General features: G+C 33.3%; 1 protein-coding gene across 9 annotated transcripts in view; it reads left to right on the forward strand.

Moving 5' to 3' along the window:
- The first annotated feature begins 331 nt into the window (after positions 1 to 331).
- Positions 332 to 21,197, forward strand: part of LOC131153151 (uncharacterized) — a 53,249-nt gene continuing 32,383 nt past the window's right edge. The window contains exons 1-5 of one of the 9 annotated variants that reach the window (XM_058105252.1): positions 341 to 489; positions 576 to 687; positions 1,794 to 1,928; positions 7,690 to 7,802; positions 7,989 to 8,088. In XM_058105252.1, coding sequence (XP_057961235.1) covers positions 8,021 to 8,088 — 68 coding nt within the window. In that variant the 5' untranslated portion in view covers positions 341 to 489; positions 576 to 687; positions 1,794 to 1,928; positions 7,690 to 7,802; positions 7,989 to 8,020. Of the gene's footprint in view, positions 688 to 1,793; positions 1,929 to 7,689; positions 7,803 to 7,988; positions 8,089 to 21,197 lie in introns of all 9 variants that reach the window. The other 8 variants (XM_058105251.1, XM_058105254.1, XM_058105253.1 and 5 more) reach the window with 8 other exon arrangements.

A 21,197-nucleotide genomic window follows, 5' to 3' on the forward strand; every position in this document is an offset into this window, starting at 1 on the left:
ACATGCAATGTGTGTATGCAAACATGTTATGTGTGTATGCAATAGGTCAATATGGATAATAAGACATTTATTAGGATGAAAAATCAAAATAGTGAAAGTTGGAGTGATATACATATTTTTCATAAGATTCATTCCTGGCTCTCATATATTAATTAAAATTTTTTAAGTTTGATTCTAACTAGCCTATTTAAATTGGAATTATAATTCTTCATGGAATCATATTCCAAACACAATCGATTTTTGATTCTACAAACTAAACGCCGTTGATTTTAACAAACCAAATAGAAGGTAAAAGTGAAAGTGGGGATTCTATTACTCTCCCCGATACTCCCCTCGTCTCATCTCAACCCCGACTCTTCCCAATACTCCAATCTCTCGCACTCTCTCTCTCTCTCGACACTCTCCCATCCCTTTCTCCTCTTTTTCAGCTTCTCTTTGCGGAGACGAGCTTCTGGGAAATCTGGTTGGAAGCGGTGCGTTTCGGGCGCAGTAAGTAGGGCTTTTCTTTGCTGTTTCGAGCTCTATTTGTGCTGCAGGAATCGATCAGTTTGAGCGATTCAACAACCGATTTGTAGGGTTTTGGGACTCGGGAAATGTTGTGGCTTTGTTCAGAGAACGTTCTCTCGGCGGTGGTTTCTTCAATTCAGTGGCATTTCGGTGCTGCAAGCCGTATGTGCTGACTTTCAGGTGAAGTTTGGAATTGTGGCTTAATTATGGGAAATACTTTCATTTTAGGAGTTCAAATTCTCCCAAATATACGTGAATGTGTAGAAAATATTGGAACCAATTTAGAGCTGAAATTCTGAAACTGTCAATGGCTTGTTCTTCGACTGTGCCTGCATGACATAAGTGTTCAGAGGTTGTTGCTTGCTGTCAACAATTGACCACTCTCTTTGAAAGAATGTTATAAAATCTTGTCACATAACTTGGGTGGAATAAGATAACTTTAAGAACTGGGACTGGGTTAATTGCAGCTGCTAATCACTTTATCGATTCCCCTGTGCTTAAGGATGCGTCTCCAATAGGTCATGTAAATCATAGTTTGGTAGTGATCCGCCTTTTTTAATGTATGTCAGAAGGTAAATTAATTATTTTTTTAGAAGTTCCAAGTATTATTGATTTACACTGCCAGTACTTTTTAAATTAATTAAATTAATTATAGGAGAAGTGCCTGTGTAAGGTTGTTCTTATATATCATATGGCAATATATAATACTGTTGGCAATATATGTTTAATATGAGACTGTTGGCAGTATAAGTTCACTTCCCCTGCATCTCTTCCTCTTCCAGTAATCCTTCTCACATGGAATTCAATTGGGTAATTGAGTTCAGAATAGTCATTTTCCTTGGCACATTGCATGTGCAAATCTGTTATGTGCTTATATTTATGCTAATCCAGATGATGAATAGGAATTTTCCTTTCCATTTTCTTATCAATTCTGATTTGTTCAGAATTTCCTGAGATTTGAAAAGTGGGTCTAGGGTCACTTGCTCCATTCTCGGAGATTATAGAGTCGTGACAGAATTGTAAGCCTTGCAGTTTTTCTTCTCCTTTTCTGTTGTTTGAAGTTCATTTGTAAATCTATTAGTCATGGATTTTGAAAGACCCTTCTATGATTTGTCTTATTTTTTTTTCAGATGCTAGTTGTGCATTTTGTTACTTTTTTGATGTGTTTATGTCATTTGTCAGTATTTTAGGGACTAATTTTTTGATTTCAAATTTAGAAATGATTGTTGATAACTGAGGTTTGGTGTAGCATGTCTTTACGTTGGTTATTTGCTTATTTTTGGCAGGGAAGTCTATGCTCTATCAATTGTGGGGCCTTTTTCCAACTGCTGTGACCAATCTGTTGGATCTTACTAGGCTGTACAATATCTCAATTCTTATCATCAAATGAGCTCAGTAGTGTAGCAAACCTCCATGCTAGGGTATGTGATAATGTGAACATTTGTGTGAAGTAACTTCTAGTTTCAAAACTTCAGTTTTTTTAGCGATAGAAAAGAAATGAAAGCAAAGTTAACTCAATGCAGTATGCTTAAATGCACAAAAAAAGTGGCATCTCCTTTCCCCCTTTGCATAAGTTTATATTTTGTGGTGTCATTGCCGCTGTGTTAATAACTTGTTTGTTAATAACTCTTGGTTGGTTTTTGTCCTGCATTCATCATACTGTAAATTAATACTGAACTTATGCTATGAAAGTAAGTTTGCCAACTTTGATCCATTTTTATGTGGGAGTCATCTATTCGTAGATACAGCCTCTCTGCTTGGGGCAAGGCTTGTCTTTGTTTGGCACTCCCTAGTCACCCCTTTTGTAAGAGCTTCATGCACTAGGCTGCTTTATCATTGTTACTGTTATTTTTCTGAATCTGATGCTGTGACTGGAATGCATGGGTATGAATGTTTTTAGTTTTAATAAAATTTTGGGTCGCTCCTCTAAATTGTCATGTAGATTTCATTAATGTATATTGTGGGGCAGTTGTATAGGGGTATAGGCTTTTGAGAAGTATATGTGCTTTTTGAAAGCAATCATATGTTTTTTGATGTGTTTGTTTCATTAATCATTTTAAAGAAAATTGCGAACATTGTAAATATTTTGGGATGTCTTAGCAAGCTAGCAATATTCCTACATAATGAAATTCGTTCAAAGCTCTCCACACTCTTAAATGATTTTCTTTCCCTTCTCATTTTGACTATTATTATATTTTCCATGCATATGATTCCCGGAATTATTGCCGAATTGTCACTGGATTTAAAAAAAAAAAATATATTTTTCCTGCAATATATATATCAAATGATTCTGTGCTGTTTATGGAGCTGAACAATTCTTGGATCATGATTTTGTATATGGTCATGTATTATGTTCTTTTAAGTTTATATGATAACTATATTTTGAGATATCTATGAGGATATGCATTACTCATTAATTGTGTTTTGTCATATTTTGATGTTAGTTGTGCAAGTAGAAGTCATTTTCCCATAAAGTAGAAGGTTTTTCATAGTACAAAGTATTGTTTGTGGTTGTTTGCCAACATCCATATTCTTCATACAGTGGAAATATTAAGTTGGCACATATGATTGATGACAAGTTAAAGAAAATGTTTGTTTTGGTTGCACTTTTGTGTGGCTAAGCTTTGCTATTAATTCTGAATTTGAATGATGATTTTCGATGCTGATATTTCAAGTTGTATTTCAAGATTACTTTGGAATTTCATTTTTACATATTTGTGGTTGCCTGGTTGGTTGTGAATGCTCAAAGAATGTGAGAAGGAGGGTGCATTTAGTATTTCATAAGCAGTGTCTGATTGTTGGCTTGAGGTCTTAAGAGGTGAATATCTATTGCGATATCAATATCATAGGTGAATAATTAGCACATATATTAAAATAAGGAAAATTTCTGGCTTATTAATATAAGATAAGTTATTTTTAAAATTTTTAATGGGAAAATAGTACATAAGCTATTCTGGTTATGATGCTTCTGGTCTTAGAACAAAGCAATGGTACTTAGGAAACACAGAATGTTTTGATTCATGAAATTGAAACAGGAGTGTGGTACAACATTTGCTCTAAAATGTGGTCCACAAGGGTACTTCTATGTAAGTGAAGAATGTATTAATAACTGTGATATATTTAAAAGAGGCAGTTGAAAAATGTTTCTAAATTCTGTACTGGTTATTTTGGCAGATTTTTCTTTCTTTGATATTCAGCATGATTGGTTTGGATCATTGACTGCCTGCTTCTCTCTTCCCCCCCTCACAAAGCCGCTGTCACTGCCAGAAGTAGTAGCAGAAGTTGGCGCTTCATCAGTAGTGGCCAGTTCTTTGTATGGCTGTGGGAAGCTCCCTACATGAGTTCCTTTTTTCCTTTCTCCTTTACAGAACCTTTGTGACACTATAACATTATTTTTGAATTCTAATTAAATTTTGGGACAAAATATAATTACATCCCTTACAACCATATTATCTACTACAACATTATGTTTGGTATGCAGGAATGGAATGGGGAGTGGAATGGAATGACCATTCAAATTCCGTTGTTTGGTGACAAACATAGAATCACACTAGAATGAAATGGGTATTCCATTCTCTAGTCTAGGAGTGAGCATAATTCGGCCAAAACTAAATTAACCAAATAAATTTGGTCGGTTCTATTTGGTTAAAATTTTTTTCGGTTCGGTTCAATTTTTATTTTCATTGAATTTCGGTTTTCGCTTTTTGGTTTGTTTTTAGGATTTAATGTGTTCAGTTAACCAAATTAACGGAATAGTATATATTAATAATTAATAATTTATATACGTTTTTATAGATTATATATATTAATTTTTATATATATTATATAAATTATACATATTAAATTATTAATTCAGTTAAAATCAGTTAACCGATTTAATCAAAATTCGATTTAGTCAGTTTTAGGGTTGGTTAATATGAAATTTCTGTTCGGTTTGGTTAACACAATTCTTTACTTGAAATTTTTTGGTTAATTCGGTTAATTAACCGAATTAACTGTACCAACTGAATGCTCACCCCTACTCCATTTCATTCTCATGTTTCGTACAAATAATTAATAGTGAAATGGAATACTCATTAATTTTTTAAAAAATACATTAAAAATGTGCAAATCTAATAAATTTTTTTAAGGAAATCAACTCTTTTAAAGATAAAAAAATTAAAGCATTCATTTATAATGCACATATAGAATTTTAAAAAGAAAATTTGACAAAGTAAATCCTGACCATTTCATTATATCAATATCACATGTTTTAAGTGCATACTAAATTAAAAATTCCTATTCTATTAAGAATAAATGCAATTACAAATCAAAATACTATTTTTTAAATATGACATTAAGTAATTACAATGCAATATGCAATTCACAAAAATGGCTATAAGTATTTAATTACAATTCAAACTATTTCTATAAATATGACATTAAGTAATTGCAATGCAATAAGTAATTCACAGAAATGCAATTAGGAAATGCAGTTATGAAGCAAATTGAAGAAGGATAACACAATTCAAAATAAAATTTCTATAATTATGACAGTAATAAGTAATTTCAATGCTATTGGCTGCATTTGGTAAAGTAAATCCCTAAAAATGGCTCCAAAAGAAGCCCTCCATTTGATATGCTCTGCTATTCTAAAGACCAAAGCAGTACATTCTAGTCTAAATGTGAGCCAAATAACCAGCCAATGCTTGAGAAAGCAACCTGAAAACTAAGGAAAGAGTAGGCTATAAACATAGGTCAGGAAACATAGGTAAGGAATACAGTTACCAAGTAAATCGAAGAATTAGGTAAGGAATACAGTTACGAAGTAAATTGAAGAAGGATAACACAATTCAAAATACTATTTCCGTAAATATGTCAGTAATAAGTAATTACAATGCTATTTACTGCATTTGGTAAAGCAAATCCACAAAAAAAAGAAAAAAAAAAAGTTCCAAAAAATGCCCTCCATTTGACATGCATGCGCTGTTCTAAAGATCAAAGCAATACATTGTAGTCTAAAGAAGAGCAAAATAACCAGCCAATACTTGAGAAAGCAACCTGAAATCTAATGAAAGAGTAGGCTATAAACAGATCAAGATCGAGAATTGCTCTTTGGTGGAGTTTTGTGGAGTTCCATATCTGTGTTATGTGATTATTTGTTTAAATCTCACCTTGGTGTGCTAAAGGGACAGGTATCAATCATGTGGAACATGTCAGTTTCCAAACAAATTTTATTTGTTTAGAGTTCCATCCTTGTTCCAACAACTCTAGTAATGTAATTGGAAAATAGGGCAGAATAACAAATGAAGAAATTAGTTCCTTTAGTTGTTCCTCATTTTCATGGAAACCAACAAAGAGGATGGAAATAAAAACCCAAGCATCATTAATTGAACGTAAATAACAAATCACACATACCAAAATAAAAAATTACAATTAACTATTGCTGGTAAACACAGGTTAACCCCTATTTTTTTCCCACAATACAAAATGAAGAATAATAACAGCAGGATAGAATTTAGTAATAAGAGTAGGATAAAATAATTAACAGAGTAGAACTCATTCCAACAAAACTTGTGTTCTGCCAGTTCCTTTGTTTGGCAGTTCAGTACGTTTTCCCTTCCATAATTCCTTAGTCCGTTGTTTGTTTTTGGGAATTAGATTTTTCTTTCACATAGCATTAACTGAAAGTTGGGTATATGATATTTTTTACGCAGGAAGATAGGGCCGCAACAGAGCATGGTGCATCTCACCTAGAACCCAGATGTGCTTAAAAAGTTGGCACACATATCTATGGGGCATGCATTATTAATAGATTGGCACTTGGGATTTCATACTTTTTTGGTATACATCAATTGTGTTTTGTTCATTTCTTCTAATAATTTGGTTGGATTTAAATTGTTGGGAGATGGATTAATATTTTGTATGAAGACGATGATGACAAGGATGGGTCTGTGACTTACGGATCTGGAAAAAAAAAAACTACTTCACAAATAGAAGTAAATTAAATCTCAAAAACAAATCCAGAATGAAAGTATTTCCCAGAATTAAGCTACAATTTCAGACTTCACCTGAAAATTAGCAAACACGACGTGCAGCACTCAGATGCCACTGAACTGGAGCAACCACTGCCAGGGGAATGTTCTTTGAGCAAAGCCCCAACACTTCCTGAGTCCCAAAACCCAACAAATCAGTTGCCAAATCGCTCAACTTGATTGAATTCTGCAGCACAAAAAGAGCTCAAAACAGCAGAGAAAAGACCTAATTTTTCACTGCGCCTGAAATGCTCCGCTTCCAACCAGATTTCCCAGAAGCTCGTCTCTGCGAAGAGAAGCTGGAAAGAGGGCAGAAGGGGATGGGAGAAAGTGCAAGAGAATAGAGAGAGAGTGAGGGGAGTATCGGTGAGAGTCGGGGAGTATGGGAGAGTCAGGAATGGAAATAAAATGTTGAAATGGGCATTCCATTCCATTCCATCCATTCCTGCACACCAAATATAGTGATAATAGATAATGTGGTTTAAGGGGTGTAATTATATTTTGTTCTAAGATTTAATTAGAATTCAAAACTAATGTTATAGTGTCACAAAGACTATAAAGGAGGAATTATTCCATTCCTGCATACCAAATATAGTGATAATGGATAATGTGGTTTAAGGGGTGTAATTATATTTTTTCCTAAAATTTAATTAGAACTCAAAACTAATGTTATAGCCGCACAGAGATTCTGTAAAGGAGGAAGGAAAAAAGAAAATAAATCATGACATAGGAACTCGTGTTGGGAGCTTCCTGCAGCCGTACCAAGTACCAGCTGCTAACGGTGGAGCGCCGGCTTCTGATACTTCTTCTGGCAGTGACAACGGCTTTGTGAGGGAGTAAGAGAGAAGCAGGTGATCAATAACCCAAAGAAAATTATCATTTTGTTGAAGCTTGACATCTTGCAGTACAAGTCATCAAAGTTAAATGTACCATGAAGTTGTTTATTGTTTATTTAATACGTAGAATCACAATAGTAAATTGATTTGACGATGCATGTGGGTGGATCACAACCAAACGCCTTGACACTTTCTGATCTACTTGATGGTGACTTTGATACTTGCAATGAGAAAAGATGAAAACAAATCCGAAATTCCAATCTTAGTTTCTCGCGCTGTATTTCGGTCTTTTGTTTTATATAATTTTTTTTTTGTTTTATTTGCATTGGCAGTAATTGTTGGGTTCAATTTTCGAAATTCACTTTCAGAAGTGGGTGTTAGAGGCAAGTGTTTGCTATGTTCAAGGGTTTTAGTATTTCACTGTCTTAGTGAGCATAGATTTCAGGTTTGGATTTGAATTTATGTAAATTTGAATGAAATTCATTACGATTTTATATTATGTTTGGTTCAAATCCACACAATTCCAAATAGGCCTGAAATCCATGTTTGCAAACATAGGATTAGATCATTTGCAGTTAGATTCCTCCTCTTCTAACACCTTTAATTCGAACTTGTAACACTTAAAATGCAGAAGTCAAGAAAAAAGGAAGGTGGACAGCAAAGATGGTGGTGGCCTCGGGAACCAATTCCTTTTCCAAGGAAATGACCATAAGAAGGAGGATTGCCAGCATGTAAGCTCCGTCTGGCTCTCTTTCAATTCATTTGAGTTGTTTCTTGAGCATGCATTATATTGACAATTTAGATGACTGGAGGGGAAAATAAAACAAGGCTGAGAATAGCACCATGAGGTGTTTTCTTTCCTTGTATTATATATTAAGCAAGATATGGTTCTTGTATCTGTTTTATGAGGATCTTTGTACCAGAAAGCATTGCTTTTTTTGATGTGTTTCCCTCTTTGTTTTGCATTTCCTTCCCATTGCATGTTCTAGTTTCTCATTTTTGGATCATCTATGTTCCTGGGATTTTCATTTTGATGGGAATGTTAATATTAGGGATGAGGGAGGTTGCGGTGGTTTGTGTACTTCGTTTGTTGAATTCTTTTTGGCACATGGAGAGAATGGTAGATTTAGACCTTGGACATTTTTGGTGTCTTCTTTTCCAAATATTTTGATTCTTGTTTGATTCATTCCTTATTGGGGCATTTGTTTTGTGGAACTGGGGCTGGAAAGGACTCAGAACACAGTCCTCTATTCCAGGTGGGATGCTTATTCCCTAATAGACCAATGCAATGGAATTGCAATTCTGCTTCTCACCCGAAGGAATCAAAATTCTTTCAGATCTGGCATTGTTATGACTCTGCTCTTCTGGATGCTTTGGTTTCTCTTATCTTTGGTTGGCAGTGTAAGCTTGATCTTTTCTATTTCTTTTGTTTTCTTTTGTTTTGTGGGTGCTCATGCTTGCACATGTGGCTTTTCTGTAGCAGGATTTCTTATCTTCTATATTTCCTTTTTAAGTGAACTTGTCTTTTTCTATAAAAAAAAGCACTATGAGTGAGGTGTTCTATATGTGAAGTTAATAATGATAGGATGTTACAGACAGATTGTTCAAGGTAGAATACTGGATTATTTGTGAGATTAATACTTAGTTTAACTTAGAAAGGATTTGAAGAAATAGAAATGTTTATATTTAGAATGTTAGGAACTATATTTCGGGAGTACATGAGTAGAAGTGGAGCTTATAAAAAGCGTATGTTAGTAGAAGTTGGTGGCTTGGGCATTGGGTCTTTTAGTGGAGTTAATGTAGCTTTGCTGGTAAAAATGATTTAGATTGCTTCATGTGGCCTACAGGAAAAAGGTGGTGGGTTAGAAATGTGGCCAACTATTGGAGAATGGTGGATAAAAGATGTTTGAAGATGCTATGTGGTTGGCATTTGGAAGGCTATTTTGATTTATGAATAAAGTGGATTTTATTTTGCGGAGGATTTAATTCAAGCTTATTTGGGGGCTTGAGTAAATTTGGGAATGATATTTGGTGTGGGAGATATTTTTTTTTTGGTTGGTGGAGTTTTCTTATCTTTTTGATGGACGGACGCGGATGTTTTGTTTAGGTATCATGTAGCATGGTGGTTGTATATTGCATTTTAGCGTGGTCTCTAGTGAAACAACACCACCTCATCCTTTATCCTACCCACATTCTAAACACCTCATTTTCCACGCAAACAATGCCCAAAATATACCTATTGCCAATAAAAGCTCTATGGGAATAAACAATAGGTCTATCTAAAAATTGAAAACAATCTATTAGTAAGAAGTAAGAAGCTTAGCTATAATCTTATATAGGCTACTAATTGGCTTGAAAATCCTTTACATTAATGAGTGACTCTTTTAGGCTTTGTTGGCCTAGACAACAACTCAAGAAGGGGGATGAATTGGGTTGATCCACAAAAATTAGTTTTCAATACTAAAATACTCGAGTTAAAAAATGCAGTAAACCAATAACAAAGCAAATTAAAAATAAAAAGTAAGGGGGAGAGAGATAAACAATTTTATAGTAGTTCAACCTTAACATGGAATTCTCTAAGGGGGCTTTGTATCGCAACGTCTTTCAAAATTCTCAGGAATGTAATGCCCATGGCATCTTATCCGATGTTTGTTTAAGCATGGAAGTCTGATGAGGTGGGCATATTCACATTCATGGGAATGAAAGGATTCCTATGAAACATGGGCATCCTATTCCCTTGGGAATACTACTTTTTAAATTGCCCTCACTATTTTGGATTTTGGGCAATAACGCCCCTATAATATAATATAATCACACTCTATTATTAGATTTAAAATAATAAATTACTACAACAACAAAACCAAGCCTTAAGGTCCACTAGGTGGCGCTGACTATATGAATCTTTTTCCGTCAATTTATGCGATCATGAACCATTTCTTTTGACAGATTCAGGGATATTAAATCCTTACTATCTCCTCCCAAGTTATTTTAGGTCTACCCCTACCCCTTCTACTGCTTCCCATAGTAACTAACTCACTCTTCTTCACTGGCGCACTATGTGACCTACGTTGCATGTGTCCATACCATATGAGTCGTCCCTTCCTTATCTTATCTTCTATAGGAGCTACACCTAACTTACCGCGAATATGTTCATTCCTTAATTTATCTTTCAATGTTATACTACTCATCCATTTAAGCATTCTCATCTCGGTAACTTTTACTTTTTGGATATTCAATTTCTTCGTTGCCAACATTCTGATCCATATAGCATAGCTGGTCTTATAGCTGTCCTATAAAACTTCCCTTTTAATTTTAAGGGCATTCTACGATCACAGAGTACACTTGAAGCACTTCTCCATTTTACCCACCTGCTTTAACTCTATGCATTACATTATCTTCAATTTCTCCTTCAGCTTGCATAATAGATCCAAGGTATCGAAATCTACAGACGCTATTTATTTCTTCATCATCAAGTTTAACTTTGTCTTCAATATTCCTCTTACCATTACTAAAATTACATTTCATATATTCTGTCTTATTTCTACTTATCCTAAAGCTCCTAGATTCCAAAGCTTCTCTCCAAAATTCTAATTCAGCCTTTACTCCGTCCTTAATTTCATCAATTAATACAATATCATTTGCAAACAACATACACCATGGAACCTCCTTTTGATTACTCTTAGTCAGTAGGTCCATCACTAAAGCAAAAAGATAAGGGCTCAATGCAGATCCTTGATGTACACCTATAGTGATTGGAAATTCTCTAGTTTCTCCATCTATAGTCCTTATACTAGTCATTGCTCCATCGTACATATCCTTAATGACATCAGTATACCTATTACATACACATTTTTTTTCTAAAACTAACCATAGAACTTCCCTCAGTATCCTATCATATGCTTTCTATAGGTCAATAAATATCATATGCAAGTCCCTCTTCTTTTCCTTAAACTTTTCCATTAATCTTCTTAAAAAATATATAGCTTCTGTGGTAGATCTCCTAGGAATAAAACCAAATTGATTTTCTGAGACCTTCGTTTCTAACCTTAATCTTTGTTCAACTACCCTTTCCCATAGTTTCATCGTATGACACATAAGTTTAATTCCATGATAGTTATTACAATTTTGAATATCTCCTTTATTTTGTATATAGGTATTAAAGTGTTTCTCCTTTATTCATCTGACATTTTCCTAATTTTTATAATTGTATTAAATAAATTTGTTAACCATATAATTCCGTTATCACCTAAGCATTTCCAAACTTCAATTGGGATGTTATCTGGTCCTATAACTTTCATATTTTTCATCTTTTTTAGTGCGAACTTAACTTCGTTAACTCTAATTTTCCGAATAAATCTCATCTTTTTAGTCTTTTCCTCATTTGACAATTCTCCTTCTATTTGGTTTTTATTAAACAACTTACTAAAGTAACTTCGTCATCTTTCTTTAATGTCTTCGTCCTTAACCAAGACAATATCATCCTCACTTTTTATACATTTTACATTTCATAGGTCCTTACTCTTCCTTTCTATAGCTTTAGCAAGTTTAAATATATCTCTTTCTCTGTCTTTTGTATCTAATTTATCATACAAATTATTAAATGATCTGTATTTAGCTTCACTAACAACTTTTTTTGCATCTTTTCTCGCCTCCTTACACTTTTCAAAGTTATCCATGTATCTACATTTTTTGCCACGTTTTATACCAAATTCTTTTTATCTTTACAACTTTTTGTACGTCTTTATCCCACCACCAACTTTCTTTTATTATAAGGACTTAAGAATTATTTGTGGACCATTATTTGCAAGATTAAAAAAGAACCCTCCAGATTGGACCAAAAATCATACTGAGGCGGTAAGGAAAATAAAAGCCCAAGTTAAGAGTTTGCCATGTATAAACATTTGCGATCCAAATGCTTTCAAAATAGTTGAGACAGATGTGAGTGACCTCGGCTTTGGTGGAATTTTAAAATTGGTCTAGAATGGTAAGGAACAACTAGTAAGATTTCATTGTGGTACATGGAATGAAACACAGAAAAAATATTCAATAGTTAAGAAAGAAATCCTAGCGATCGTTCTTTGTGTTACCAAATTTCAAGAGGACCTTTTAAATAAAAAATTTCTTTTAAGAGTTGGCTGCAAGTCAGCGAAAGTTGTTTTAACTAAAGATGTGAAGAACTTGGCATATAAGCATATTTTTGGCAGATGGCAAGCCCTTCTCAGCTTGTTTGATTTTGATATTGAACATATTAAAGGAGAAAATAATTATCTTCCAGAGTTTTTAACAAGAGAATTTTTGCGGGGAATTTCGTGATGGAATCCTCCAGGAAAGTTGGCTCACATAAGTATGTCAACAAGGGTTCTCCTAACAATCTCAAAGGAACAATTTCTCCAACAATGCAAAAATCAATATGTCTGTCCTTTTGATCAGAGGAATCACCCTCAAACAATATCAGAAGAACAAATTCTCCAGCAGATTTACTTTTAACAATTTCTTCAAAACAAAAATCTCCAAAATGTTCTCAATGCTAGGCTATTTCAAGGCCTATTCCAGCTATTGAATTAGCCAATTGTTTTTCTCCGCTAAAAGAAAGTTTCCCAGCAGTCTCTTCAAATTTTCAAAAGCAATCTTTCGAAGCTACTCTTGGAAAATAAATTGCTTCTTCTTCCAAGCTAGCCTTGCCACCTCCCAACCAATCATTAGATTATAATTGTCCATATTTTCAGAAAAATTATTTTCAAAAATTTTTTGCTGTCGAAGATGTCTTTTCAGAAAATGATCAGGACAAAAAAATTTTTGCTAAAAAGATGATTGATTATAAATTTTAAAGAATTCCTGAAGATTCAAAAAAGACTCAAAATGTTTTATGAATATATTCTGATGGACACCAAATCTGTTGAAATTTTTGAACATATTGACAGGGACAATCTTGCCAAGGTTGCATTCTCAAAATTTAAAATCAACAAAATAATTTCGTTATCTTCTTGGGGAGATCCAATCAGTAAAAGAAAATTTTCATTCGATTTTGAACCACAATATTTCAATTATTGGGACTATCAAGATGCCTGGTACAAGGCAATCCTTTTCCAGAACAACAATTTTTCATTTTCTAGGTTCATTTATTTTGGTAAGGAATTTTTTGGAAAAACCCTAGTCTGATTTCATGACTGGTGGGAAAAGTTTGGCTCAATCCAAGAAATCTTGCCCAACAAGATAAAAGAAAATTATGAGTTCTGGCTTGATAATCTAAGCCTCTCTGACGAATGGCTTGATTTTCCCAATTTATACTTGTTTTCCAGATTCTTTAGTTTCACTTGGATTCTAATGATAGACTACAGTTTTATGATCGAAACAATTGGAATCATGAAATCATGTTCTTCGGGCGCCAACCCAAAGTTCAATGGTGGAAAGGAATTTTTAATGATCTTTTTCAAAACGAAGAATTTGTTAAATGGTTCAAGAATAATCCACATTTCTCGAAGAAAATTCTTGATGATCCCCAGCAAGCAGAGTTTTTAATAAACAAATCCCAGCTCCAAACCTATTTGGCTCAAGAAAAATCAATTGAAGAAACTATAAAGATTCTCAGAGATTATGTAGAAACAATTTCGTCAACAAGAAGTTTATCTCAGGATTATGGACCGAAAAATGAAGATGACTGTTTTGGAATCGCCTCATATTTTGAGTAAAGAACAATTATTGAAGGAATAATTTTTTTTGCAACAAGAAGCACGTGGGAAGGAATACTTGCAACAAGAAGCCAAAAGTGGGCCCGTTTGGGAGAGCAATTATTCCATTTTATAAAAAAAAGTAATTTCCTTGAAGCTTCCCACTAGCAAGCAAAAGTCATCCATTAACATTTATTAAGTTCAATCATGTGGAGATCTTCTTTGGCATAGTGACAGAAGACATCATCAAGTTTTTGTGCTTATCAAATACGTGTCATTTCAATTTGCTTTTGTATCATTTCGTTTGCTTTTGCAAGTTTGTGGTGGGACCATGTTTTGTCTCCCATCCTCTCCTGTCGGCACCATGTGCTGATATTGTTAAGAAAGCCAATTTTATACTGGGTTAAGTCCGGGATCTATATAAGACTCTTGAATCTTAGTAGAAATCATCATTTCCTTCATTCACAACTTCTTTATCTTAAAAAAGAAGAAAAACTGTGAAGGATCCTGAAATGAAGATCGTTCTGTCTACTTCCCAGTTTTCCCTGTCATCTTAGGATATTCTCAACAATTTGTAAGTTGTAATTTGTCTTTCTTCTAATAAAAGTGTTGGTGCTTTTATTGCTGTCTTCTTGTACCTTTGTATTTATATTTCATACATTATTATGCCCAGCCAACTCTACCTATGATGCACTTAATGCCCTTATTTTTTCACACACAGCCGGTCCCAAGCCTGGGTTAAGGAGGAGGGTTGCGTTAGGTAGCTGACAGGCAGCGTAAAATTTGTCAGATCACTATGGATACATTGAAGATGATGTAATACATAGAGTTAAAGTAGGTTGGGTAAAATGGAAAAGTGCTTCAAGTGTGCTATATGATCGTAGAATACCCCTTAAAATTGAAAGGGAAGTTTTATAGGACAGCTATAAGACCACCTATGCTATATGGATCGGAATGTTGGGCGACAAAGAAACATAATATCCAAAAAGTAAAAGTTGCCGAGATGAGAATGCTTAGATGGATGAGTGGTATAACATTGAAAGATAAATTAAGGAATGAACATATTCGTGGTGAGTTAGGTTTAGCTCCTGTAGAAGATAAGATAAGGGAGGGACGACTCAGATGGTATGGACACTTGCAACATAGGCCACATAGTGCACCTGTGAGAAAGAGACTTAGTTACTGTAGGGGGTAGTAGAAGGTAGGGGTAGACCTAAAATAACTTGGGAGGAGATAGTGAGTAAGGATTTAATACCCTTGAATCTATTAAAAGAAATGGTCCATGATCGCATAAATTGACGGAAAATGATTCATATAGTCGACCCCACTTAGTGGGACTAAGGCTTGGTTTTGTTGTTGTTGTATATTATTATGCCCAACCAGTTTTTAAAGAACAAAATATCTCCAACCAAATCTCAAATGTATGTAATAAATATTATTGAATGAAAAACCTTTATATTTATTATGAAGAATTATAATAAGATGAACATAATAATGTATGAAATATAAATGTAAAGGTACAAGAAGACAGCAATAAAAGCACCAATACTTTTATTAGATGAAATACAAATTACAACTTACAAATTGTTGAGAATATCCTTAGATGATTGGGAAAATTGGGAAGTAGACAGTACGATCTTCATTTCAGGTTCCTTCACAGTTTTTCTTCTTTTTTAAGATAAAGAAGTTGTGAATGAAGGAAGTGATGATTTTTACTAAGATTCAGGAGTCTTATATAGACCCGAACTTAACCCAGTATAAAATTGAGTTTATTAACAGTATCAGCACATGGTGCCAATAGGTGAGGATGGGAGACAAAGCATGGTCCCACAACAAACTTGCAAAAGCAAACGAAATGATACAAAAGTAAATTGAAATGACACTGATTTGATAAGCACAAAAACTTGATGATGTCTTCTGTCACTATGCCAAAGAAGATCTCCGCATGCTTGAACTTAATAAATGTTAATGGATGACTTTTGTTTGCTAGTGGGAAGCTTCAAGGAAATTGCTTCTTTTTATAAAGTGGAATAATTGCTTTTCCAAACGGGCCCACTTTTGGCTTCTTGTTGCAAGTATTCCTTCCCACATGCTTCTTGCTGCAATAAGAATTATTTCTTCAATAATTGTTCTTTACCCAAAATATGAGGCGATTCCAAAACAATCATCTTCATTTTTCGGTCCATAATCTTGAGATAAACTTGTTGACGAAATTGTTTCCACATAATCTCTAAGGATCTTCATTGTTTCTTCAATTGATTTTTCTTGAGCCAAACGGGTTTGGAGTTGGGATTTGTTTGTTAAAAACTCTACTTGCTGGGGATTATCAAGAATTTTCTTTGAGAACTGTGGATTATTCTTGAATCATTTAACAAATTTTTCTTTTTGAAAAAGATCATTAGACATTCCTTTCCACCATCGAACTTTGTGTTGGCACCCGAAGAACATGATTTCATGATTCCCAATTGTTTCGGTCATAAAACTGTAGTCTATCATTAGAATCCAAGTGAGACTAAAGAATCTGAAAACCAGGTATAAATTGGGAAAATCAAGCCATTCGTTAGGGAGGCTTAGATTATCAAGCTAGAACTCATAATTTTCTTTTATCTTGTTGGGCAAGATTTCTTAGACTGGGCCAATCTTTTCCCACCTGTTATGAAACCATACTAGGGTTTTTCCAGAAAATTCTTTACCTAGAAAATGAAAAATTGTTGTTCTGGAAAAGGATTACCTTGTACCAGGCATCTTGATAGACCCAATAATTGAAATATTGTGGTTCAAAATCGATTGAGAATTTTCTTTTATTGATCAGATCTCCCCAAGAAGATAACGAAATTATTTTTTTGATTTTAAATTTTGAGAATGTAACCTTGGCAGAATTGTCTCTGTCAATATTTCAAAAATTTCAATAGATTTGGTGTCCACCAAAATAAATTCATAAAACATTTGAGTCTTTTTTGGTTCTTCAGGAATTCTTTGAAATTTATAATCAATCATCTTTAGCAAAATTTCTTGGGTCTCTATCATTTTCTGATAAGGCATCTTCGATAGCAAAAAAATTTTGAAAATAATTTTTTTGAAAATATGGACAATTGTAATCTGATGATTGGTTGGGAGGTGGCAAGGCTAGCTTGGAAGAAGAAGCAGTTTCTTTTCCAAGAGTAGCTTTTAAAAATTGCTTTTGAAAATTTGAAGAGACTGCTGGGAAACTTTCTTTTAGCGGAGAAAAACAATTGCTAATTCAATAGCTGGAATAGGCCTTGAAATAGCCTCACATTGAGAACATTTTGGAGATTTTTGTTTTGAAGAAATTGTTACAGGTAAACCTGCTGGAGGAATTGTTCTTTTGATATTGTTTGAGGGTGATTCCTCAGATCGAGAGGACGAACTTATTGATTTTTGCATTGTTGGAGAAATTGTTCCTTTGAGATTGTTAGGAGAACCCTTGTTGGCATACTTATCTGGGCCAACTTTCCTGGAGGATTCCATCACGAAATTCCCTGCAAAAATAATCTTGTTTAAAAATTTGGAAGATAATTATTTTGTCCTTTACTATGTTCAATATCAAAATCAAACAAGCTGAGAAGGGCTTGCCATCTGGCAAAAATATGCTTAGATGCCAAGTTCTTCACATCTTTAGTTAAAACAAATTTTGCTGACTTGCAGTCAATTCTTAAAATAAAATTTTGATTTAAAAGGTCCTCTTGAAATTTGGTAACACAAAGAACGATTGCTAGGATTTCTTTCTTAACTGTTGAATATTTTTTCTGTGTTTTGTTCCATGTACCACAATGAAATCTTATCAGCTATTCCTTACCATTCTTGACCTATTTTAAAATTCCACCAAAGCCGAGGTCACTTGCTTCTCTCTCAACTATTTTGAAAGCATTTGGATCGAAAATGTTTATACATGGCAAACTCTTAACTTGGGCTTTTATTTTCCTTACTGCCCCAGTATGATTCTTGGTCCAATTTGGAGGGTTCTTTTTTAATCTTGCAAATAATGGTCCATAAATAATTCTTAAGTCCATATAATAATCAAAGATATAATTTAAGCATCCCAAAAATCTTTGTATTTTTTTTTTATTTTTATCTTTTAGTTCATTAGGAAATTTATCAGCAAATTCTAAGCTTCTGTTTATTGGGGTTATTGTTCCATTTTCAATATTATGTCCAAGGAACCTGACTTCTGTTTGGAATAAGATTGTTTTCTTGGCAGAGACTACTAGTCCATTTTCCTTAATAATTCTAAGGAACTGTTTAAAATATTGGTCAATATTTTTCGAAAAAAATTAGGACATTATCAATATAAACTATTTTAAAATGAGTAAATGGAGTAAGATGTCATTCATTATCTTCTGAAATTCACTAGGGGCATTTTTGAGGCCGAATGGCATAACATTCCATTCATATTGACCAAATGGTACCGTAAAAGCCTTTTTATATCTATCCTTTTTCAAATACCTGTATTTTCCAAAACCCAGATTTCATATCAAATTTTGAAATTTTTTTTTGCTTTGTATACTCTTTTAATTACATCATCATTATTGGGAATTGGATGTCTTATCCATCTTAATGCCTTGTTTAAGGGCATATGGTTAATTACCAAACGGGGTGCTCCTCCTTCAATTTCCGAAGCCTTTTGCACATAAAAAGTAGCATAACTCCAGGGGGATCTTGATTTGCAGATCATATTTTTATCCAATAAATCTTGTATATATTTCTTACAATAATCAAGTATTTGGGGAGACATTTGGATGGGTCTTGCTTTTGTGGGAATATTTTTATCTGTGAAGTCTTGTTCATAAGGCAATTCAATGATATGTTTCTTCTGCTCCCAAAAGGCATTCAGCAAATCAGAACAAATTTCCTTTTTTATTTCTTGTTCTAATTCAAAGATTTTCTTTTTTATTGTGTCATTTTCTAATCCTTTTTTAACTTTTTCAAAGGTTAGGTCTTCTTTAAGATAGTTTAATTGTTTTTCTCTTTCACAGATTATGGATTGGTCTTTCAGTAGGTTTAGATGTTTTTCAATTGGGTCAAAATAAAATCTGAATATTATTTCCTTTTCTCCATATTTTGTAACAATCCCTTCATTTGTTATTTGAAAATGTGTTAGAAGATTCAAAAATGGTAATCCTAATATTAATGGATGCGTAATTGTTTTTACTAAGATAAAACTTGTTTTGAAACAAACTCCTTGGTTGCAGATTCGTGTGGCAGGAACTTTATATTTATTTGTAACCTTTGTCTATTTGCTCCATAAAGAGCTTTGGATGTTTTTTCAAAATACTTAGTAGGAATTAGTCCTTCTCTTATACAATTTAGATCAGCACATGAATCTATTAAGGCAATAGCGAAGCTGGACCTTATCCTTAGTTCAATTTCACACAACCATTTTTGTATTATTACTTTATTCATTAAATTTATAGAGACATCTTGTTCTTCTTCTTTGTCAGAAGCAAATTTGTTACTCTCATTTTCTTCTTCGCTTAACTCATCAGATTCAGATGGAAGCTTTTCTTTGTGTTTTGTAGATCGCTTGTTACTTGTTTTAATAACTTAATTTCTTGTTTTATGTGATTTATCTCTTGTTGGAGGTCTTGTATAGTAGCTCTTTTAGGTTTTTTAAATTTCTTTAAGATTTCTTCATTAAATTTGGAACTTGTGCTGATATCGGAATATTATCAAACTTATTAAATCTTTCAGCATTATCTTGTTCTTTTAAATGTTTGAGTTTTTTCAATAACGCTTCCTTTTGATAAGGATTGTCTATACTGTTTACCATTTCTAAGAATAATTTATAGTCTTCTTTTTCTAAAACATTAACTTCTTTATTACAGAAACATAATTCTTTGTCACAACAGCTCTCTTCTGATTTTGAAATTGAAGAAGTTGATGAATCCCTGAGTTTACTATTAAAACCTCATTGTCGCTCTTAGATTCCAATTCACTTGAAGAGGATTCTCTTAGATTGTCCAAAAACGTAAAAATCTTGTTTTTAAGTTCTTCTTATATATCAAGATTGTTTAATTGTTTTTTGAATTTACATTTGTTAGCAAAATGATTTTTTATTTCTGCAAATGTAACATTTCTTTTCTTTTTTCCTTTTTTCTTTATTTGACCTTTCTTCCCATTTTTTGGATTTTTTAGGTTGTTTCATTTTTCTTTTATACCTTTTTATAAGGTTTTGATATTTGTTTTTATGATTTTAAGCCTTTTCTTTTTGACTTTTTATGACTATGCTGAGGTAGCCTTTCAAACCCAAATGGTTCACCCCAATTTCCTCTTTCTTTTCTCTTGGTCAGTCTTTGTTTTTGAGAAGATTTTTGAATCTCAAATCATTACATGCTTCTATTCCTGTCAGATTAATTACATGTATGATCTCACCATAGGTCCATTTACTTAAATCCATTTGATTATTAGTGTCTACATTTTTATATTCAGTCATTTTTTTCTAACCAAATTAGCAAATAAATTAGGTAATCCACTAATAAATTTATCTTTCCAATATTTTGCATCACAATCTTCTTTAAAAGGACTCTTGTTAAAATTAGTTTATATGGTGGGGAGCCATGGCGGAAATTGTAATTGTGAGTTTGAATATTTAGGACTAGACATTTTTCTTTGTGATCATCAGCTTTTATTCCTATCGTAAAGTTGGGGTAGCACTTAAAATATACTGGTCCATTTGTTAAAGATGTTTCTGCCATTCCAATTTTAGATTGTTTATAATCTAGAATTCGATCATCTCTTAATACTAAAAGGAGAGAATTATTAAGTCTGCTTTTTACTAATGGCTTAAGTCCTATTTGAACACAACCGATATCTAGGTCATTAAATCCTAGTTTAATATAATTTTTTAGAGCCTTTTTTGATGGAAGATTTTTAGAATATGTCTTATCTACAAACTTAACGTTAATTTCCTTTGTCTTTTGGCCAATTTTAGACTTAAAATCCAACTATTTTCCCTTTTTGTATATTGTTTCCTTATTAAATTCGAGCAGCTTCCAATTAGCTAACTCTTTGTCATCCCAACATGACTCATGACTAATAATTGTTTTACCAGTCTCACTTCCTTGTGTACTACTAGTACCTGAGACACACTACCCGTAAGGAGACCAAAATTAGTTACTTTTATTCCGCAATTCCATAGGTTATCCTGGACTTAT

Source organism: Malania oleifera, chromosome 4, assembly GCF_029873635.1.
Source record: "Malania oleifera isolate guangnan ecotype guangnan chromosome 4, ASM2987363v1, whole genome shotgun sequence".
In the NCBI taxonomy this organism is placed as follows: domain Eukaryota; kingdom Viridiplantae; phylum Streptophyta; class Magnoliopsida; order Santalales; family Ximeniaceae; genus Malania; species Malania oleifera.